The 14948-nt window shown below is 50.1% G+C and overlaps 2 protein-coding genes across 4 annotated transcripts; one reads left to right on the top strand and one right to left on the bottom strand.

Moving 5' to 3' along the window:
* Positions 1 to 34: 34 nt before the first annotated feature.
* RBM22 (RNA binding motif protein 22) lies at positions 35 to 7326 on the top strand. The gene is made up of 11 exons (XM_009091457.4): positions 35 to 181; positions 893 to 946; positions 1849 to 1878; positions 2909 to 3041; positions 3305 to 3405; positions 3579 to 3751; positions 4285 to 4485; positions 4969 to 5133; positions 5545 to 5633; positions 6146 to 6277; positions 6991 to 7326. Exons 1-11 carry the CDS (start codon positions 128 to 130, stop codon positions 7119 to 7121), a joined length of 1263 nt encoding a protein of 420 aa, XP_009089705.1. The 5' UTR covers positions 35 to 127; the 3' UTR covers positions 7122 to 7326.
* Positions 7327 to 7883: 557 nt separating this feature from the next.
* Positions 7884 to 14900, bottom strand: MYOZ3 (myozenin 3). 3 transcript variants are annotated; one of them, XM_009091456.4, is made up of 7 exons: positions 14466 to 14900; positions 13493 to 13579; positions 13016 to 13179; positions 12692 to 12766; positions 12444 to 12591; positions 11994 to 12165; positions 7884 to 9511 (listed from the first exon to the last, which is right to left on the bottom strand). In XM_009091456.4, the coding sequence occupies exons 2-7, from the start codon at positions 13521 to 13523 to the stop codon at positions 9349 to 9351; spliced, it is 753 nt and encodes a 250-aa protein (XP_009089704.2). In that variant the 5' UTR covers positions 13524 to 13579; positions 14466 to 14900; the 3' UTR covers positions 7884 to 9348. The 3 variants fall into 3 exon arrangements, with proteins under 3 accessions (XP_009089704.2, XP_018771029.1, XP_050835665.1); XM_018915484.3 differs by having other exon boundaries at positions 13493 to 13575; XM_050979708.1 differs by lacking the exon at positions 14466 to 14900 and having other exon boundaries at positions 13493 to 14422.
* Positions 14901 to 14948: the final 48 nt, after the last annotated feature.

The following is a 14948-nucleotide window of genomic DNA, read 5'->3' as shown; positions in this document are numbered from 1 at the left end:
AGCTGTGCTTGTAGCGCCCCCTGCCGCTGTGACGTCACCGCTTCCGCAGCCCGCCTTTTCCGTCACGGCGCTGGTGGAAGTGGCGTCACTTCCGGCCGCCGCCTGCCGGCAGCGGAGCGGAGCCGCCATGTCCACATCGCTGGGCTCCAACACCTACAATCGGCAGAACTGGGAGGATGCGGTGAGCGGGGCGGCCGCGAGGGGCCGGGAGCCGGGAGGAGCGGGTCTGCGCCGGCGGGGCCCTGCTCCGCCGCGGGAGCGCGTGGGGCGGCCAGGCCGCGAAGCGAGCGGAGTGCGGGGAGGCGGCCCCGGGGCTGGGACTTGCCCTGGGGACCCGCTGCCTTCCCTGGGGACCCGCGACCCGCCCTGGGACCCGCCACCTGCGGCTGAGCCGCCCGAGAGGGCCGTGCCGCGGTTCTCCGGCTCTCCTTGCGGCGCAAAGGGAGCGAATTACCCCGCCGCTCCTTCCCCCGCGCCGCCGTGCAGGGGCTGGAGCAGCTGCGGGGCTGAGCTGGGCCCCCCGTGTGCCCCTGGCCGCCTCCCTTCCAGCTGAAGTCCCTCCCGAGTGAGCCCAGTGCAGACAATCGCTGCTGGGGGATGACGGGGGCGGTGTCGCCTGCTGCAGTCCGGGCCCTGACAGGTTCAGATCTCAAGAATACGATTTTTACTTGGTTATTCTGTGTTTTACTCCAAGCTACAATAGCGACCAGATTATGATTCTATAGTAATTATGATTCTATAGTAATTTGGGTCATGGCTTGCAGCTCTCCCGGTCCATTTGCATCATTTAATCATCTGTTGAGGTAAACTAGATCATTTTTCAGAGTGTGACTTGAATGCTGTTGTGATGGCAGAGCTTGTTACAAATTCCTGGTTTTCTTGCTCGATTCAGGACTTCCCTATCCTGTGCCAGACGTGTCTTGGAGAAAATCCCTACATTCGGATGGTACGTGCCTGTTGGGCCATGCAGTCCTTCCCTCTTTCTATGGTGGCCCTAGAGCTGTGGGTTTGGGGACTGAAATGGGGCTGGGTACAGGAGGAGGTGCTGAAGTGAGCACACACTCCTGAACAGCTGGTTCTGCACAACAGGATTTGGTTCCAGCTGTTGTTGGTGTGTAATATCACAGTTAGGGGTGTGAATGAAGAACAGATCAGTCACAAAGGAGGGAAGATGATCCAGCCCAGTGGCTGGAGTGCAGAAAATGATAGAAAATGAAATTTTAGTATTGGCAGGCTCCAACGTGGAGAGCTGTGAGCTGCTCAAATTCTAATTAGTCCAATTTCTATAACATGACAAACATGCACCCCTAAAATTAAGTTAAAGGTGACTTATGAAAGTAGTTTAAATTCCTGTTTGTTTTTGCTCTATGCAGGGTGGCTCAGTCAATTTCTGTTACTTTTCTCTGCCTGGCCTGGTTGCCCATGACCTACATTGACTTTATCTCCTTCACATTCATGTTCCACAATTTTCTGAGAGAGATTGGGTTGTTCTTATAAAACATAACCCTTATGCTACTATAGGGGATATTTCAAAACCTGTTTGTTTCCATGGGTTATTTAATGTAGCATCATCTTTCTTTAAAAAGAGCTGATAATATTCCTTTTCATTCTCACCTTTCATCACTACAGGAGGTGGGACTTAAAGTACTCTGTTTTTAATGAAAGTTTCTAAATCAAAAGTGTATTAAGAGTATTAGGATTTGTATTTTTTTTGTCCTGTTGACTTTCCAAGGTGTAAACCAAATGCATGGGGATGAGTGAGTCTAAATGCAGCATAAATATGAAAAAACCTCCTGTGTTATCGTATCAATGATATGTTTCTTTTTTTTTATTATTTTTATATTTCAGACCAAAGAAAAATATGGAAAAGAATGCAAGGTATGTTTGTGTGTTTTGAAGAAAGATTGTCAAAATTGCTGCAGATCTAGGAGCAATCCATTTTAGTGATTAAAAACCTGTCAGCTTCAGAAGAGTGCTTATCTGGGTTAACTTAAAATGTTTATGCAACTACATAAATTTTTAGGTCAGTCTACTGTGTTTGTTAGACAAAGTCAGTTGGTTCTAAAATAGTAAAATTATTGAGCAAATCCTGAGTTTGTCTAAACAAGTCTTCATGTTTATCAGAATGAGGTTTTGCAAATACTGTTGTACTATATGTGAAGTTATTGCAGCATTTTAAATGATCCATGTTTTCTTGGGTGAGTTTGTTGTTTTTACAGAGAAGTGCAAAATACCTGGAGTTTGAGTTTTACTGTGAATGTTATTCATGCTATTTGGTGATTTGTGTTGGCTGTCCAAGAAATAAGCCACAATTATTTCCAAGAGCAAGAAATACTTAGTGTTGTTTCCACTGAGGGAAATTAAGGGAGGGTTTTGCCCTTTTTTTCAGTTTTCATCTGAGGTAGAGAAAAGGTATTATTTGGAGTCTGCACGTATTGAGACTATATTGTGTACTCAGGGTGTACCTGCAGAGGAAACAAATGCATCATTCCATGAGATAAAAGGGAGCAATCACTCTTCTGCACCAAAGCTGTCATAACCTCTTCCAGGTTGCTGCTGTGCTGGTGCCTGATGTACCCATCATTGTAATTCAAGTCTAGAAGCTCCACACTGACATCACCTGGAATCAAAGAGAATTTACATATCTTTGAGTAGATCTGCACTTGGGTGATTGCAATAAATAAAAAGAGAAACAACAACAAAAAAAACCAATTTCCCTAAAATTTATTCCTGTCAAAATAAGACTCCAAATGGAAACAAATATTCCTGAGCTCTGAGTCTTAGCTTTAGGACAAAGAAGTTGTATTTATGGTTTGGGGAGGCTGGATGAGTTTGGAGTTTGTTTCCATGCCAGAAGCAGAACAGTAGCTGTGTGCAGGGTGAACCAGGTGCCACCTTTGTGTCCCAGATTTGTGCCAGGCCCTTCACGGTGTTCCGCTGGTGCCCCGGGGTGCGGATGCGCTTCAAGAAGACAGAAGTGTGCCAGACCTGCAGCAAGCTGAAGAATGTCTGTCAGACCTGCCTGCTCGACCTGGAATATGGTGTGTACCCAAAAACCTCATCCAGGACAGTGATCTGACCTCTGAAATGGGAGCTGGTGAAATCACTTTAAATGTGTGCATGTTACTGTCAGTGAACAGTCTTTGAGAAGAGCAGGTGTTGTCTATTCAGAGGTTCAAGAGCAGAGTGGTTTCCCTGAGCAGCAGATTTACCTCTGGTCACTGCAAGTTACAGGAATCACTGTTTCTGCTCTTTCAGCTTATTCTTCATATGGATTGGTTGGGGGTTTTTTGTTTCATTTTAGGTTTGCCTATCCAAGTCCGGGATGCAGGACTCTCTCTTAAGGATGAAATGCCTAAATCTGATGTCAACAAAGAATACTACACCCAGAACATGGAGCGAGAGGTAAGTGTAGCCAGCCATGATCATGCTTTTTGGGTGCCTGCGTGTGGGGAGGAAAGGGCAGCAATGACCTAGCTTCTCTTAAAGCTAGGTCAAGCCACTTGCTTGCTCTGATTCTGTGCATTAGTGTTCAGTGCTGATAGACACATAATTATTTGTGTTCTGCCTGCTTTTAGATAGCCAATTCTGATGGCACCAGACCAGTTGGTGCACTAGGAAAAGCTACTTCTACCAGTGACATGCTGCTGAAGCTGGCCCGAACCACTCCATACTACAAACGCAACCGTCCTCACATCTGTTCCTTCTGGGTAAAAGGAGAGTGCAAGAGAGGAGAGGAGTGTCCCTACAGGTACAGACACAGCTTGGACAGTCCATCTCTTCACCACGGTCAGATGCAGCTTCCCTTGGAGATGCTGCGGTTGGCAGGAGACACTACAGTGATTTGGGTCAGGGCAACACTTGCATTCAGTGCCAGCAAATGAATCTCTTGTGGTGTCAAGTTGGTTTGTGAGAAGCTGGCCATGTCCTTTGCCAAAGCAGTGACTGCAGCTCTTCTCTTGTGTAGTCAATTTTTCCCCTTTGTGGCGTCAGTCCCCTCAAGCAGAGATCTTTGTATTTGAACAAGAGGCTGTTTCAAACCCAGCTCTTGTGTTTTGTAGTGCTGAGTGTTGAGCTGTCAGAAGCACCATTCATTCAGAACTTGACGCAGTCCTGGCTGCAGTTGAAGGCTTCTTCAGGGCTTAGTTCCATTTTGGCGTGTTTATGTGGACAGGTTTAAGGATATAATTGACCTGAGACTTTGAGAAGGGAAACTGGCAGCTACAGTAATTTTAATCCATTCAGTCATCCCTGATATAAAATGCTTTGTTTGCTGAACCTTAGACATGAGAAACCTACAGATCCAGATGATCCTCTGGCTGACCAGAACATCAAAGATCGTTACTATGGAATTAATGATCCTGTGGCTGACAAACTTCTGAAACGAGCATCAACCATGCCTCGTCTAGATCCTCCTGAAGACAAGACTATTACTACACTGTATGTTGGAGGGCTTGGAGATACCATCACTGAATCAGATCTCAGGTGTGTTGGTGAATTTGCATTGCCCTTGCCTTTTTGTTTGTCACTTTGACGATGGCTCTTCAAGTGAGGAACAAAAATAAATCTGGATTTCGGGGTTTTTTAATGAGAAGCTGGTTGGTGGGCAAGTGCAGAGGAGTGCCAGCTTGTTGGAGAACAAACAGGCACATTTCAAATGCTTTGATTAAAATTTATCTCTTTAAAGATGAGTCATCCCTTTGTGCTTTTGGGGATACTGTGTAACCCTTTTTACGAGGAGGTTCTGTATCCTCTAGCTAGTTACTGAGAGAAGCTGCTGCAGCACTTTAATTGCTCCATAATTGTACGGAGGCTAATTATGATTAACTGATTGATTATTGATTTCTAATGATTAGTTTGAACTGGAAATGGAGAAGAGAAAATTTTTGAGCATGCCTATTTCACCTGCCCTATTCCCTGTGACTAGGAGGAGTGGGGTATCATGATAATTTTTTTTGTCCCATACAGAAATCACTTTTACCAGTTTGGGGAGATCCGGACGATCACGGTGGTGCAGAGGCAGCAGTGTGCTTTCATCCAGTTTGCCACCAGACAGGCTGCAGAGGTGGCTGCTGAGAAATCCTTCAACAAACTCATCGTCAACGGCCGCAGGCTCAATGTCAAATGGGGAAGGTAAGTGTGGGGACATGAAGCCCAGAGGATTTACAAGTTCTTCTCTCAGTTTACAGTCTTGATCAGCAGGATTGGGTATTCTGCAGAAGTTGATACTTGTTTGGTAAATAGCTTGGGTCCTCTTGCACTTTGGTTTTATTTTTACAAGGGGATCTGGCTTGGTGATGACACAAGTAGCATAGGGGATTTCTTGGTTGAGGATTATGGATGAGCTTTGGTGGCTTTGCTCCTAGTCCATCTCCTGTAAACTCTGTTTGCAAGCTTGGTACCATCTGTCTGATGTTCTGTGAGTTTTTCATCTTTGGCCTGAAGAAACAGATCTGGAATAGATAATGTGAAGCCACTGTGGTGTAAATATCTCCTTATCCTGCTTTTCTCATCTTTGTTCTCAAACTTTTGTTTGTTTTTCAGGTCCCAGGCAGCAAGAGGAAAAGAAAAGGACAAGGAAGGCACTACAGAATCGGGGATAAAGCTGGAGCCAGTTCCAGGACTTCCTGGAGGTAATGGAGTTTTATTCATCTCTGAAACACTTAATGCCGACCCACTTCCACGAGCGAGACTGCTGTCAAACTTCCAGAAGCAGTTACAGTTCTGGATGGTAGAGGCTGTGATGAGCCCAGAGCAGTTACAGTAGGTTTGCAGCAGATCCAGCTGGATGGGAGGTGAGCTTTGTCTAGGAACAGATCCTTGATGAAAAGAGAGCTCTTTATGTGATGAGTGAAAAGTTAAAGCTGAATTCAACTTACTTAGCTCACAGATACTCACAACCCACGCTTTTGATGTTTTCTTAGTCCAGTGAGTGTTGTATGATGAGCAAAGCAAAGCTGGTTTCAGATGGGAAATTGGTGACTGATGTTTCAGGGCAGTTCAGCTTTTCACTCCAGTTCATACATGCAATAGTAGCAACAGTTTGCCCTTGTGAAAGCGTGGGTTGTGCTTCATCTCTGAAGGCAGACGCCTCTGCTTGTCTTGCCTGAGAGATTTTCCATAACCATATGTGCTTTTTCTGCAGCCCTGCCCCCTCCTCCAGCTGCAGAAGAGGAGGCTTCTGCAAATTACTTCAATCTACCTCCAAGTGGCCCTTCAGCTGTGGTGAACATTGCCCTGCCACCTCCTCCTGGCATCGCTCCACCGCCGCCTCCAGGTACCTGCGTTTTCCCCCTCAAGTGGGACTGTGAAATTCAGTGTTAGACAGTCTCTTCCTCCCTGCCAGGCCATGCTGCAGTACTGATGCATGCCCTGAGCTGATTTTCCTCATCCCTGATCACACAGTGTAAACGGATGAGCTAAACTGAGCTGTCAGCACAGTTTAATTAAACTGAGCTGCCTGTTGTGGTTGGTATTTGCTTGCAAATTCCCAGGCACGTTGGAGATCAATGTTACTGGTACTGAGACCTACTCAGTGCTTTTGATGGCTGTGTAAATGCCACATTAACCTGAACTTCAAAGGGTAATTTTGCAGATGGTTGAATGCTGACATGTCCTTGGCTCTCTATATGCCTATCCAGAGTTCCTTTTTTTTTTTTTTTTTTTTGGTCCCATTTTGTCCCAAAATGGAATTTTGGACTCTCACAGATGTATTTGTTCTGCTCTGTGATTGAGTAGAAAACATTTAGATGGGTATTACAGACACCTGCCCAGTCTCCCCACCAGCTTTTATTTGTAAGGATGTGTGTTGGGTAGGGACTGGCCCTAGTTGTGCTGAAAAGAGGGGCAGGAGTTTGGGGAGATGGGAGATGTGCACATTTGTGGGTCACAGCTGTCAGCCAGCTGTGATGTCAGTACTTTGAAGCAGCAGTACACACACATCAGGTTTTCTGTTGCTTTGCCTGAAGTTGCCAACTTTTGTTTCTGCAGGTTTTGGACCACACATGTTCCACGCCATGGGGCCTCCACCTCCCTTCATGAGAGCCCCAGGCCCCATCCACTACCCATCCCAGGATCCCCAGAGGATGGGTGCCCACGCAGGAAAGCACAGCAGCCCCTAGCACGTCCTGCCACCCTCATCCTTGAAGTAAATGTTATTTTCTAGTTACCATGGTAGCACCATATGTTGAGCTGTGGGTGAGCTAGAGATGCCTTATTTCCCTGCTTGCAGCCACAGGGCAAGCTCAGCTCCGTGTCTCCACTTATAATTGGGTTCTTGATATGTCCCAGGTCTTTCTATTAGTGTGGGGGGTGGGTGGGGGACAGACAGAAGGGCTGTCAGGGGTCTGTGGGTCTGGGGTACCAGAATTACAGTGCTATCTGTGTATCCCATTGGCACACTTTTGAAATAAACTTCTGGAAAAACAAAACCAAACCCTTTTCAAGCCCTTTTGATATCTTCAGTTAGAATGTTATGGACTGTTAAAATGTAACCAGAGACTCTTTTCTGTCAGGTAACTAATGATGTATTATTCTAATGAGGTATTAAACCAGGACTGAATATGAGTTGAAAAACGAGTTCATCAGACCTGCCAAACCCATGGCTTGGCCTTACCACTATACAGAATTTTCCTTCCTCCTTTTTCCTGACTTCTTGATTAAGAAAAGACAAGAAAGCAAAGCAAAGGAGGTGTAGCACTTGTGGCACCATAGGCTGGCTTTCTCTGGGGAAAGAGCTGGGCTTTGGGTGTGGGTAATTCTGTTTTTGTCAGGGGAGAGCTCACCTAGGGTGGTGTTGGACATGCTGGTGGATGGGAGAGGGATGTGGCATTTGTCACTGCTCTGGTCCAGAGTGTCTGTAGCCAGGACCTGTGAGTGCTGTAACAGATTTGGCATGCAGGAGGCTTCACATCATCCCAATTTATTATTTCCAGCCAGTTACCCAGGGTGCCTAGGTTCTGCAGATGCTGGACAAAGAGGAGAGAAATGGAATTGGGACAGGGCTGCAGTTAAACATCATAGATTTATTGTTTCTAAGGAACAAACCATTTTTCTTTCTGTTTGCTTGCCCCCTTCTGCTTCTGTGGGAAACAGAGTCATGAAAGCTTCCCACCTGAATGATATGTTGTGGCAGCAGAATCCCTGCGTGGGGTTTACTCTGCACAGCATTACAAACTTCACAAATGAGGCAGCTGCTAACTGCATTTTTACCACAACGTTTACTTGCCCCATTTAACCACAGTGGTGGAAAAAAGAACTTTTATCCTGATGCTTTTGGGAGTATAAGAAAGGATAATGTTAAGAACCTGACAAAAGCAATTGAAGGAAGCCTTTGTTGAGTCAGAGGTTTTTGAGAATGGGGTTCCCCAGGTATTCTGGTGATTGTAGGCTGTTGTTAGCTGCACGTTCCACTGTGTGTCACTGCTGGAAATGTTGGTGTAGTTGGATCCTCATTGCTGATTTTCACGTTCCCAAGAAAGCCTGTGCTTGCTCTGGAGGCACAGCCGTGCTGCTTTTCCTTCCCACTGGTGTTGAAGTTACCAGAACACCCTGGCAGCATCCTCATGCTGGTGTGGTTCTGCAGGGCAGCAAGTCCAGGTCAGGCCTGATCATTGACCAACTACATGAAGCAAATCTGTCATAAGTCACTCCAAGAGCTAGATTAGATGTTCAAGCAAGACATGCAAAGAGCGGTAGGAGGGGGGAAATAGCTGCCAAGTGCTAGGCAGTAGCTTCTGGAAAACAGAGCACAAGTTTCCAACTCCCAGCATTCCTCTCCCATCTGCCGTGGCTGTGCTGTGTTGGTAAACAGGTAGATTCCAACTCCATTTGTTTTTGTTGTCCAGCCAAGCTCAGGGTAGCTGCTTTAAACATGCCAATGCCTCAAGCAACTTGTTTTGCTACTGCTCTTCCATTATCGCCTCTTCTCTGCGTCCTGACTGGAATGACAGATGCAGAGTTGTCCTGAAGATGGAATTTCTCTGCAAAAGCACCAGCTGTCCAAGCAGGTCTCGTGTGCTAGTGAGGATGCAGAGAGGCAGCTTTGGTGTGTTGCAGCTGGTGGTGCTGCTGTTTTCCATGAGGCAGGGAAGAGGACAGGCTGTACGGGAGCTTGCAGGGATCTGCTGGATTAACAGCGAGGATTTGTCTGGTTGGCTTGGCACTGACTGCAAGGGGAACTCAGAATGGTCCCACACTTGAGCTCAATCAAACCCCACTCAAAGATGATGATCCAAGCCCACCAGCTGAGCTTCCATGAAGGATACCTGCCCTCCCTCCCCTCCCCTGCGAGCGTGTCCGAGCCCAGTGAGGGAACCATCTGTGGCCATGGGGAAGGGAGTGCACGTCCTACAGCTCTTCGCTCTCCGGCAGGATCCGCACCCAGCCTTGGGCCACCCTGTTGAAGTTGGGCCTGTGGGAAATCACCTCCAGCACACTCAGGTTTTCCAGCTCTACGGTGGGCAAGGAGAACAGCTCACCAACCAGAGCCCTGTCAAATGGGGCTGGAGTCCTGCAGCACAAGGAAAAGCATGTTTAGTCACAAGGAGAGGCTGGCCATGTTGTGAAGGTGTTAGAAAAAACAAGTTTGGATTTACTGATGCCAGCACAATGTAGCAATGCCTGTTAGAAATGACAACTCTCCCCTTCCTCCCCAAGACACTGTTAGAGTCCTGCCAGCCCAACGGGGTGGTTCTCTGGTACAGAGCCCACCTCAACTCAAGCTTTGGGAAGCTTGAAAAGTGGGGTTTGATGCCTTGGTGTTGGTGCAAGTGTTCTGCACATGGAAGGACTTAGACTCAGAGACCAGTGACAGTAACAAACCCCTGGTCTTGAGAGTGCCTCATCTGCAGCTCCTGTGTCCTGCAGAGGGCTGGGGCTGACAGCACTGCTCAGAATCACACCAGCACATGCAGCTCTCTTGGCCCTGGCTCCATTCCGCCTTTTGGGATGGCTCCTCCTGAACAATGACTAACAGGAGGAGCAGTGTGGGGGCAAGAGCTGTCATCTCTTTCTGGAGAAATGTGGAAAGGGACTGGGGAAGAGTGTGCCAGCCCCCAAAAAGCCAAGAACGTTGATTTTGGAGCAGCATGTGGGGGCTGAGCTATCAGTGAGGCAAAACCGGGAATGTTTGCTTTGGGAAGCACAGCTAGAACATGAATAACGTGGCACTGTTTTGCAATAAGAGGGGAAAGGCAAATGAGACAAGTTTGTTCTAGGAACTTTCTTTTGGGAAAAGAGAGTCTTTGTCGAAGCTTGGTTTTCTCTCTCTCTTAAGGCAGCACACCTTAGCAAGGTGGTCCAGGTTTTTGCATCACAGTCTGAATATTCAAAATTGAGGATAAATGAGCCTGCTTTAGCGCAGTTGTTGTGGAGATAATGGACTTGCCCTTGGTCTGTGACCCATGAAAGCTGTGCTGGGATTCAGCTAGCCTTAGGCAAGACCACTGGCTTTTTGATAGCCAGCTTGTTCCAAAAGGTTTGTTTTTCTGTGGCTTGGTATTTGAACTGAGAAGTGATTTAAAAGCTTGGAAGATTGTGAAAAGCCCAGTTAAAAGCAGATTGGCTTTCTGAATCTTCCTGCCTCACTGAAGAATTAGAGGAGGTGGCAAGAGGCTTGGAGTTAAATTAGCATCCATCTGTATTAAATTACAGTTGAAGACTTAAAATAGAAAGGCAGTGTGTGAGAGGGGAGAAATGGTACAGGGTAGAGTATTATTCAGAAACATGCCCTTGCTTCAGTCCCTGTCCATAAATAAATCCTCTGGCAGAAACATCGCTAAATGTTGAAAGAAAAGAGCCAAGTGTCTGCAGCAGCTCCTTGTTCTCCCCCTGCAGCACCTCCTTGGCTCTAACTCCTCAAGGAGAGCCACATGGCAAAGCCCCAGGGCTGAGGGGGAGGAGAGCAGCAAAGGGACAGTGGTGGCCAGACACATCTCTGCATTTAGGATGGCTTTTCCCACAAGGAGGAGCTGTGATCCCCCACAGCCCCTTCTGCCAAGTTCTGAAACCACAGCATGCCTCAAATCCAGCCCTAGGGCGGGTGCAGGGGAGCTGCTGGGGAGCAGTGCTGGGTCCCAGGGGGAAACTCCAGTGGGAACTTGCCTACTGGAAGGTGATTTTGGCCAGGCCACCAAAGCCAATGTAATTCCATCCTCATGACAGAGGCTTTCAGGAAGGAGGGCAGACAGGACTCTTTGTGCTGATTCCCTAGGATGATGTTGAGATTAAAACTTCAGTTCTCCTTCTTCTGCCATGGGCTGCTGGTGCTTTGCTACCAGCAGATCTCCATCTCCTGGATCCCCACTAAACACCTTTCCAGAAAGGAGATCTGTCTTGGCAGCCTTTGCTCCAGGGTCCCACCTTTGACCCCAGTGTAATCTGGAGGTGTGAGGGGGCACCAGCTGTGCTCCATCAGAAGCAGCCACAGGACAGGGAGCTTGCCAGGCTGAGCCACCAGAACCCCCCTGGCCTGGAGGCTTTGGGCTCAAGCAGGTGTTTGGAAGGAATCTGGTGACCTCTTAGCACTCTGTGGGAAGATTAACCTTATACCCCCACTGCTTCCAGCAGCTGCTTGAATACCTTAAGGAAATTAGGAAAGAGGCTTGGCACTGTGTCATTCCTCCACCCAGCCCAGAGCTGAGCCCAGCTGGGAACAGGAGTGATTCCTACTCCAGGGCCATGTTTGTAAGAATTGGTCCTCCCAGATTTCATCCCTGAGATTACCCAGTGAGATCAAGCTGCATAAGGCTGTGCAAACCCAGTAGTGGAGCTGAGAGGAGATCTGGGGGAGAGCTGCTGGAGGCAGGAACCTTTGCAGGGAGCCACAAAGGAGCTCCTGAGTATGAAAACAGCATCCTGAGCCCTTGCTGTGCCCCTCTGAGGTATAAAGAGGGCATGAATGGTTGCATTTCCCTGGCAGGATGGTGGGTGCTCCTTGAGACTGAAGGGCTTGGCCAAGGGCTGGTGTGGCTGGTGGTGTCTGCCCCTGTTACCTGTTGAAGCTCCTGAAGTCCCACGCAGGGGGTCTCATGGGCGGCGGGTTCTTGCTATACACAGCGTTGTCCCTGTCACCAAAGAGCTCCTGCCACGGGGACCGGTAGCCCTTGGGGATGGCAGTGGCATTGAACTTCTCATGGGGGATTTCTTTGAGGGGGCTGGAGTACCCTGTGCAGGGGAAAGACAGTGTGGGCTGCTGGGACTACAGCCAGGCTGAGGCAGGGGGCTGGGAACAGCCCGGCCTCTGCATGGCCACAGCCTGTTACTGGGGCAGGAATGAGTATCTATAGCAAATATATATGTACCTATAAATACATATTTGTACTCATAAAATCTCTGGAGGAGGGTTGGGCAGACCCCTGAGCAAGCAGCAGCTCACTGCCTCCAGCCCCATGTTGCTGAGATCACATCAGAGTTGGGTTCAGGTGCAGGAAACATTGACTTACCTGGGGCCAGGGCACTGGGGTTCAGGACTTTGCTCATGTGCAAGACCTTCTCTGACTTTTTGGGTACTTCTGGGGGGCCACCTTGGGGTGATGCTGCTACGTGGAGCTCAGAGTGATAATTCTCCTGGCCCCCGGCATTCTCACCTGCCTGTGGAGGGGAGAGTTAACAGGCACAGGGGGAGCTCCCCATGCCCCATTTGGGACTCAGGGTGGTTGAAAGCGCCTCAGAGCTTTCTCCATCTACTCACCATCTGTTCATTCACTGTTCCTTCTGGACCACCTTTCCCAGTGTGGTGGGAGCTGCTTGCCCCTTGCCCTGGGAGCTGCAGGAGACAGTGAGTGGGTGCAGAGGGAGACCAGCACCATCCCCCTCCTCTTTGGTGGATATTAAACCCCATGTTTGCCCATCTCCCTGCCCAGCCCACCAGGACATCTCTCCTCCCCCTCCACCTCTGCATAGCAGTCAGCCAACCATGGCTGCCCTGCAGAGAGACCACTGACCCTGCCAGGAATCAGGAATTCCTTCCATGGAAAGGCTGTAAGAGCCAGGGAAGGGCTGTCCTCAGACCCACCTGCCTGGAGCCGCTGGGATGCTCAAAGACAAAGCGCTGCACCCGCTTCTGGCGCTGCTGGAAGAGCCGGGAGCCGCGGTTGTTTGGCAGGGAGAGCTCCTCGATCATCAGGTCGTGTGTTGTGCTCATCTTCTTCCCCAGGTCCAGATGGGGCTCTGAGGAGGCTGGGAGAGCACAGCTACAGCTGAGGATGCTGCAGGGTTGGGGACCCCCAACCACAGCAAGGCAGCACAGACCATGCATCCCCTCATTGGGGTCTCTGTTCTGTGGCTGGGCCATTTGCCCACACCAGGGACTGGTGTTTCCTCTGTGTGAGGAATGCCAGGGAGCTCCAGAGGTTCAAGCAGCCTCTCCCACCCTGTGCATGGACTGTTCCAGCAAAAACAGGGCAAGTGGCCTCAACCAGAACTGGGTCTGGCCCTTGGGCAGGGAAGGCAGCACTGTCCTGGAGCTAGTGGCACATCTGCACCCCCTTACCGTCTTCAGGGCCTGGTCTCATGATGGCCATCACTTGCTGCCGTGCTCCTGGGGCAGCTCTGAGGGAGGGGGATGGATCCTGTCTGGCTGGAAGAGAAAGGCACTCCAGGAGTGACATCAAACATGGGAACATGTCAGCCCCAGGCATGGCCCAGAGAGATGCTAGGATTCAGGTGAGCATCTCTCCTGGTCAGCATCATCCCCATGCATCTCCTTGCACCACTCTCTGTTGCCTTCAACAGACATAAGGAATGTTCCAATCACGCTGCCCCTCAGCCCCTGCCTGTCCTTCTTCCCTGCCTTTAGGGCAGAAACTGTCCTTGCCCCTGTCTTTGCCCACAGTGAGCTGTTGTCCTTGTGCCCTAAGTGCCCTGGGAGCAGCAGGTGCTGGCCAAGCAGGGGCCCCGGCTACTGCCCCCCCAGCACCTCCGCCTTAGCAGAGCTATTTTCAGCTGCTGGCTCCCAAGGTGCAGGAGCTACAGCCCTGAACCTGCAGGGAGCTTGTGAGCCCAGCCAGCAGCAAGAAGGGTCATGGCACCACTCGGCTGGGTTGCTCCAGTGTGGAGAGGTGGCTGGAAACCAGCTCCAGTCTGAGTCCCCTGAGCTGCCCACCTGCAGCAGAGCCCTCCTGTGCTGCTGGGACACTCGACTCCCCAAGTGCTGTTCTACCCTGTTTGGTGCATCTGGCACCCCTCAGCTTAGGCTGATGCAGGGCAGCTTCCCCTGAGGGCCCTGCAGTTCTGGGGTTCCCGTGGGGCCAGGATGCCTGGCACACAGCTCCCTCCCAGCTCTGAGCTCAGCGCTGACCATCCACACAACGAGCCAGGGACCTGCACCCCATCCTTCCCTCTGTCCCATTCCAGGGAGACTGTACCCAGGCCCCCACAGTGGTGCTTCCCCTTTTCCAAGGACATCCCCAAACCCGTGCACCCACCCATCTGCTGACCCCCACATGGGACCTCACCTTCCCTACCTGGCCAGGGGATACCCCAGATGCTTCTGGGGCACTGAAGATGCCTCTCCTGCTGTGCTGAGGATGAGGCTGAAGCCAAGCTGCAGCCACCAGCACTCGGTGGCCTCTGCTGGCCCTTCACGGCACCCTTGGGCTCCTGCTGCTCGCCCCAACCCGTGCTGGGCTCCAGCCCAGATGCCAAGGTCCAGCCACGGGACAGAAGTTATTTCTGGCTGAGAAAGGGGGCGGAGCAGGGCTGTGACCCTTGGGGACTGGGATGCCATCACCCCAGCGTGGAACAGGTCTGACTCACAGGGATGAGGATGCCGTAATCCTGGCATGGAGCAGGGCTCTGACCCTTGGGGACCGGGACGCCACAACCCAGCGTGAAGCAGGGCTGACCCACACGGATGCAGACGCTGTCACCTGGCATGGAGCAGGGCTGACCCCTGGGGACATGGAGCAGCAGCAGGAGGTGGCCATGTGCCATGTGTGCCCAGGCCA

This window comes from Serinus canaria, chromosome 13 (genome assembly GCF_022539315.1).
Source record: "Serinus canaria isolate serCan28SL12 chromosome 13, serCan2020, whole genome shotgun sequence".
NCBI lineage: Eukaryota > Metazoa > Chordata > Aves > Passeriformes > Fringillidae > Serinus > Serinus canaria.
This window is presented reverse-complemented; position numbering and strand designations above follow the sequence as displayed.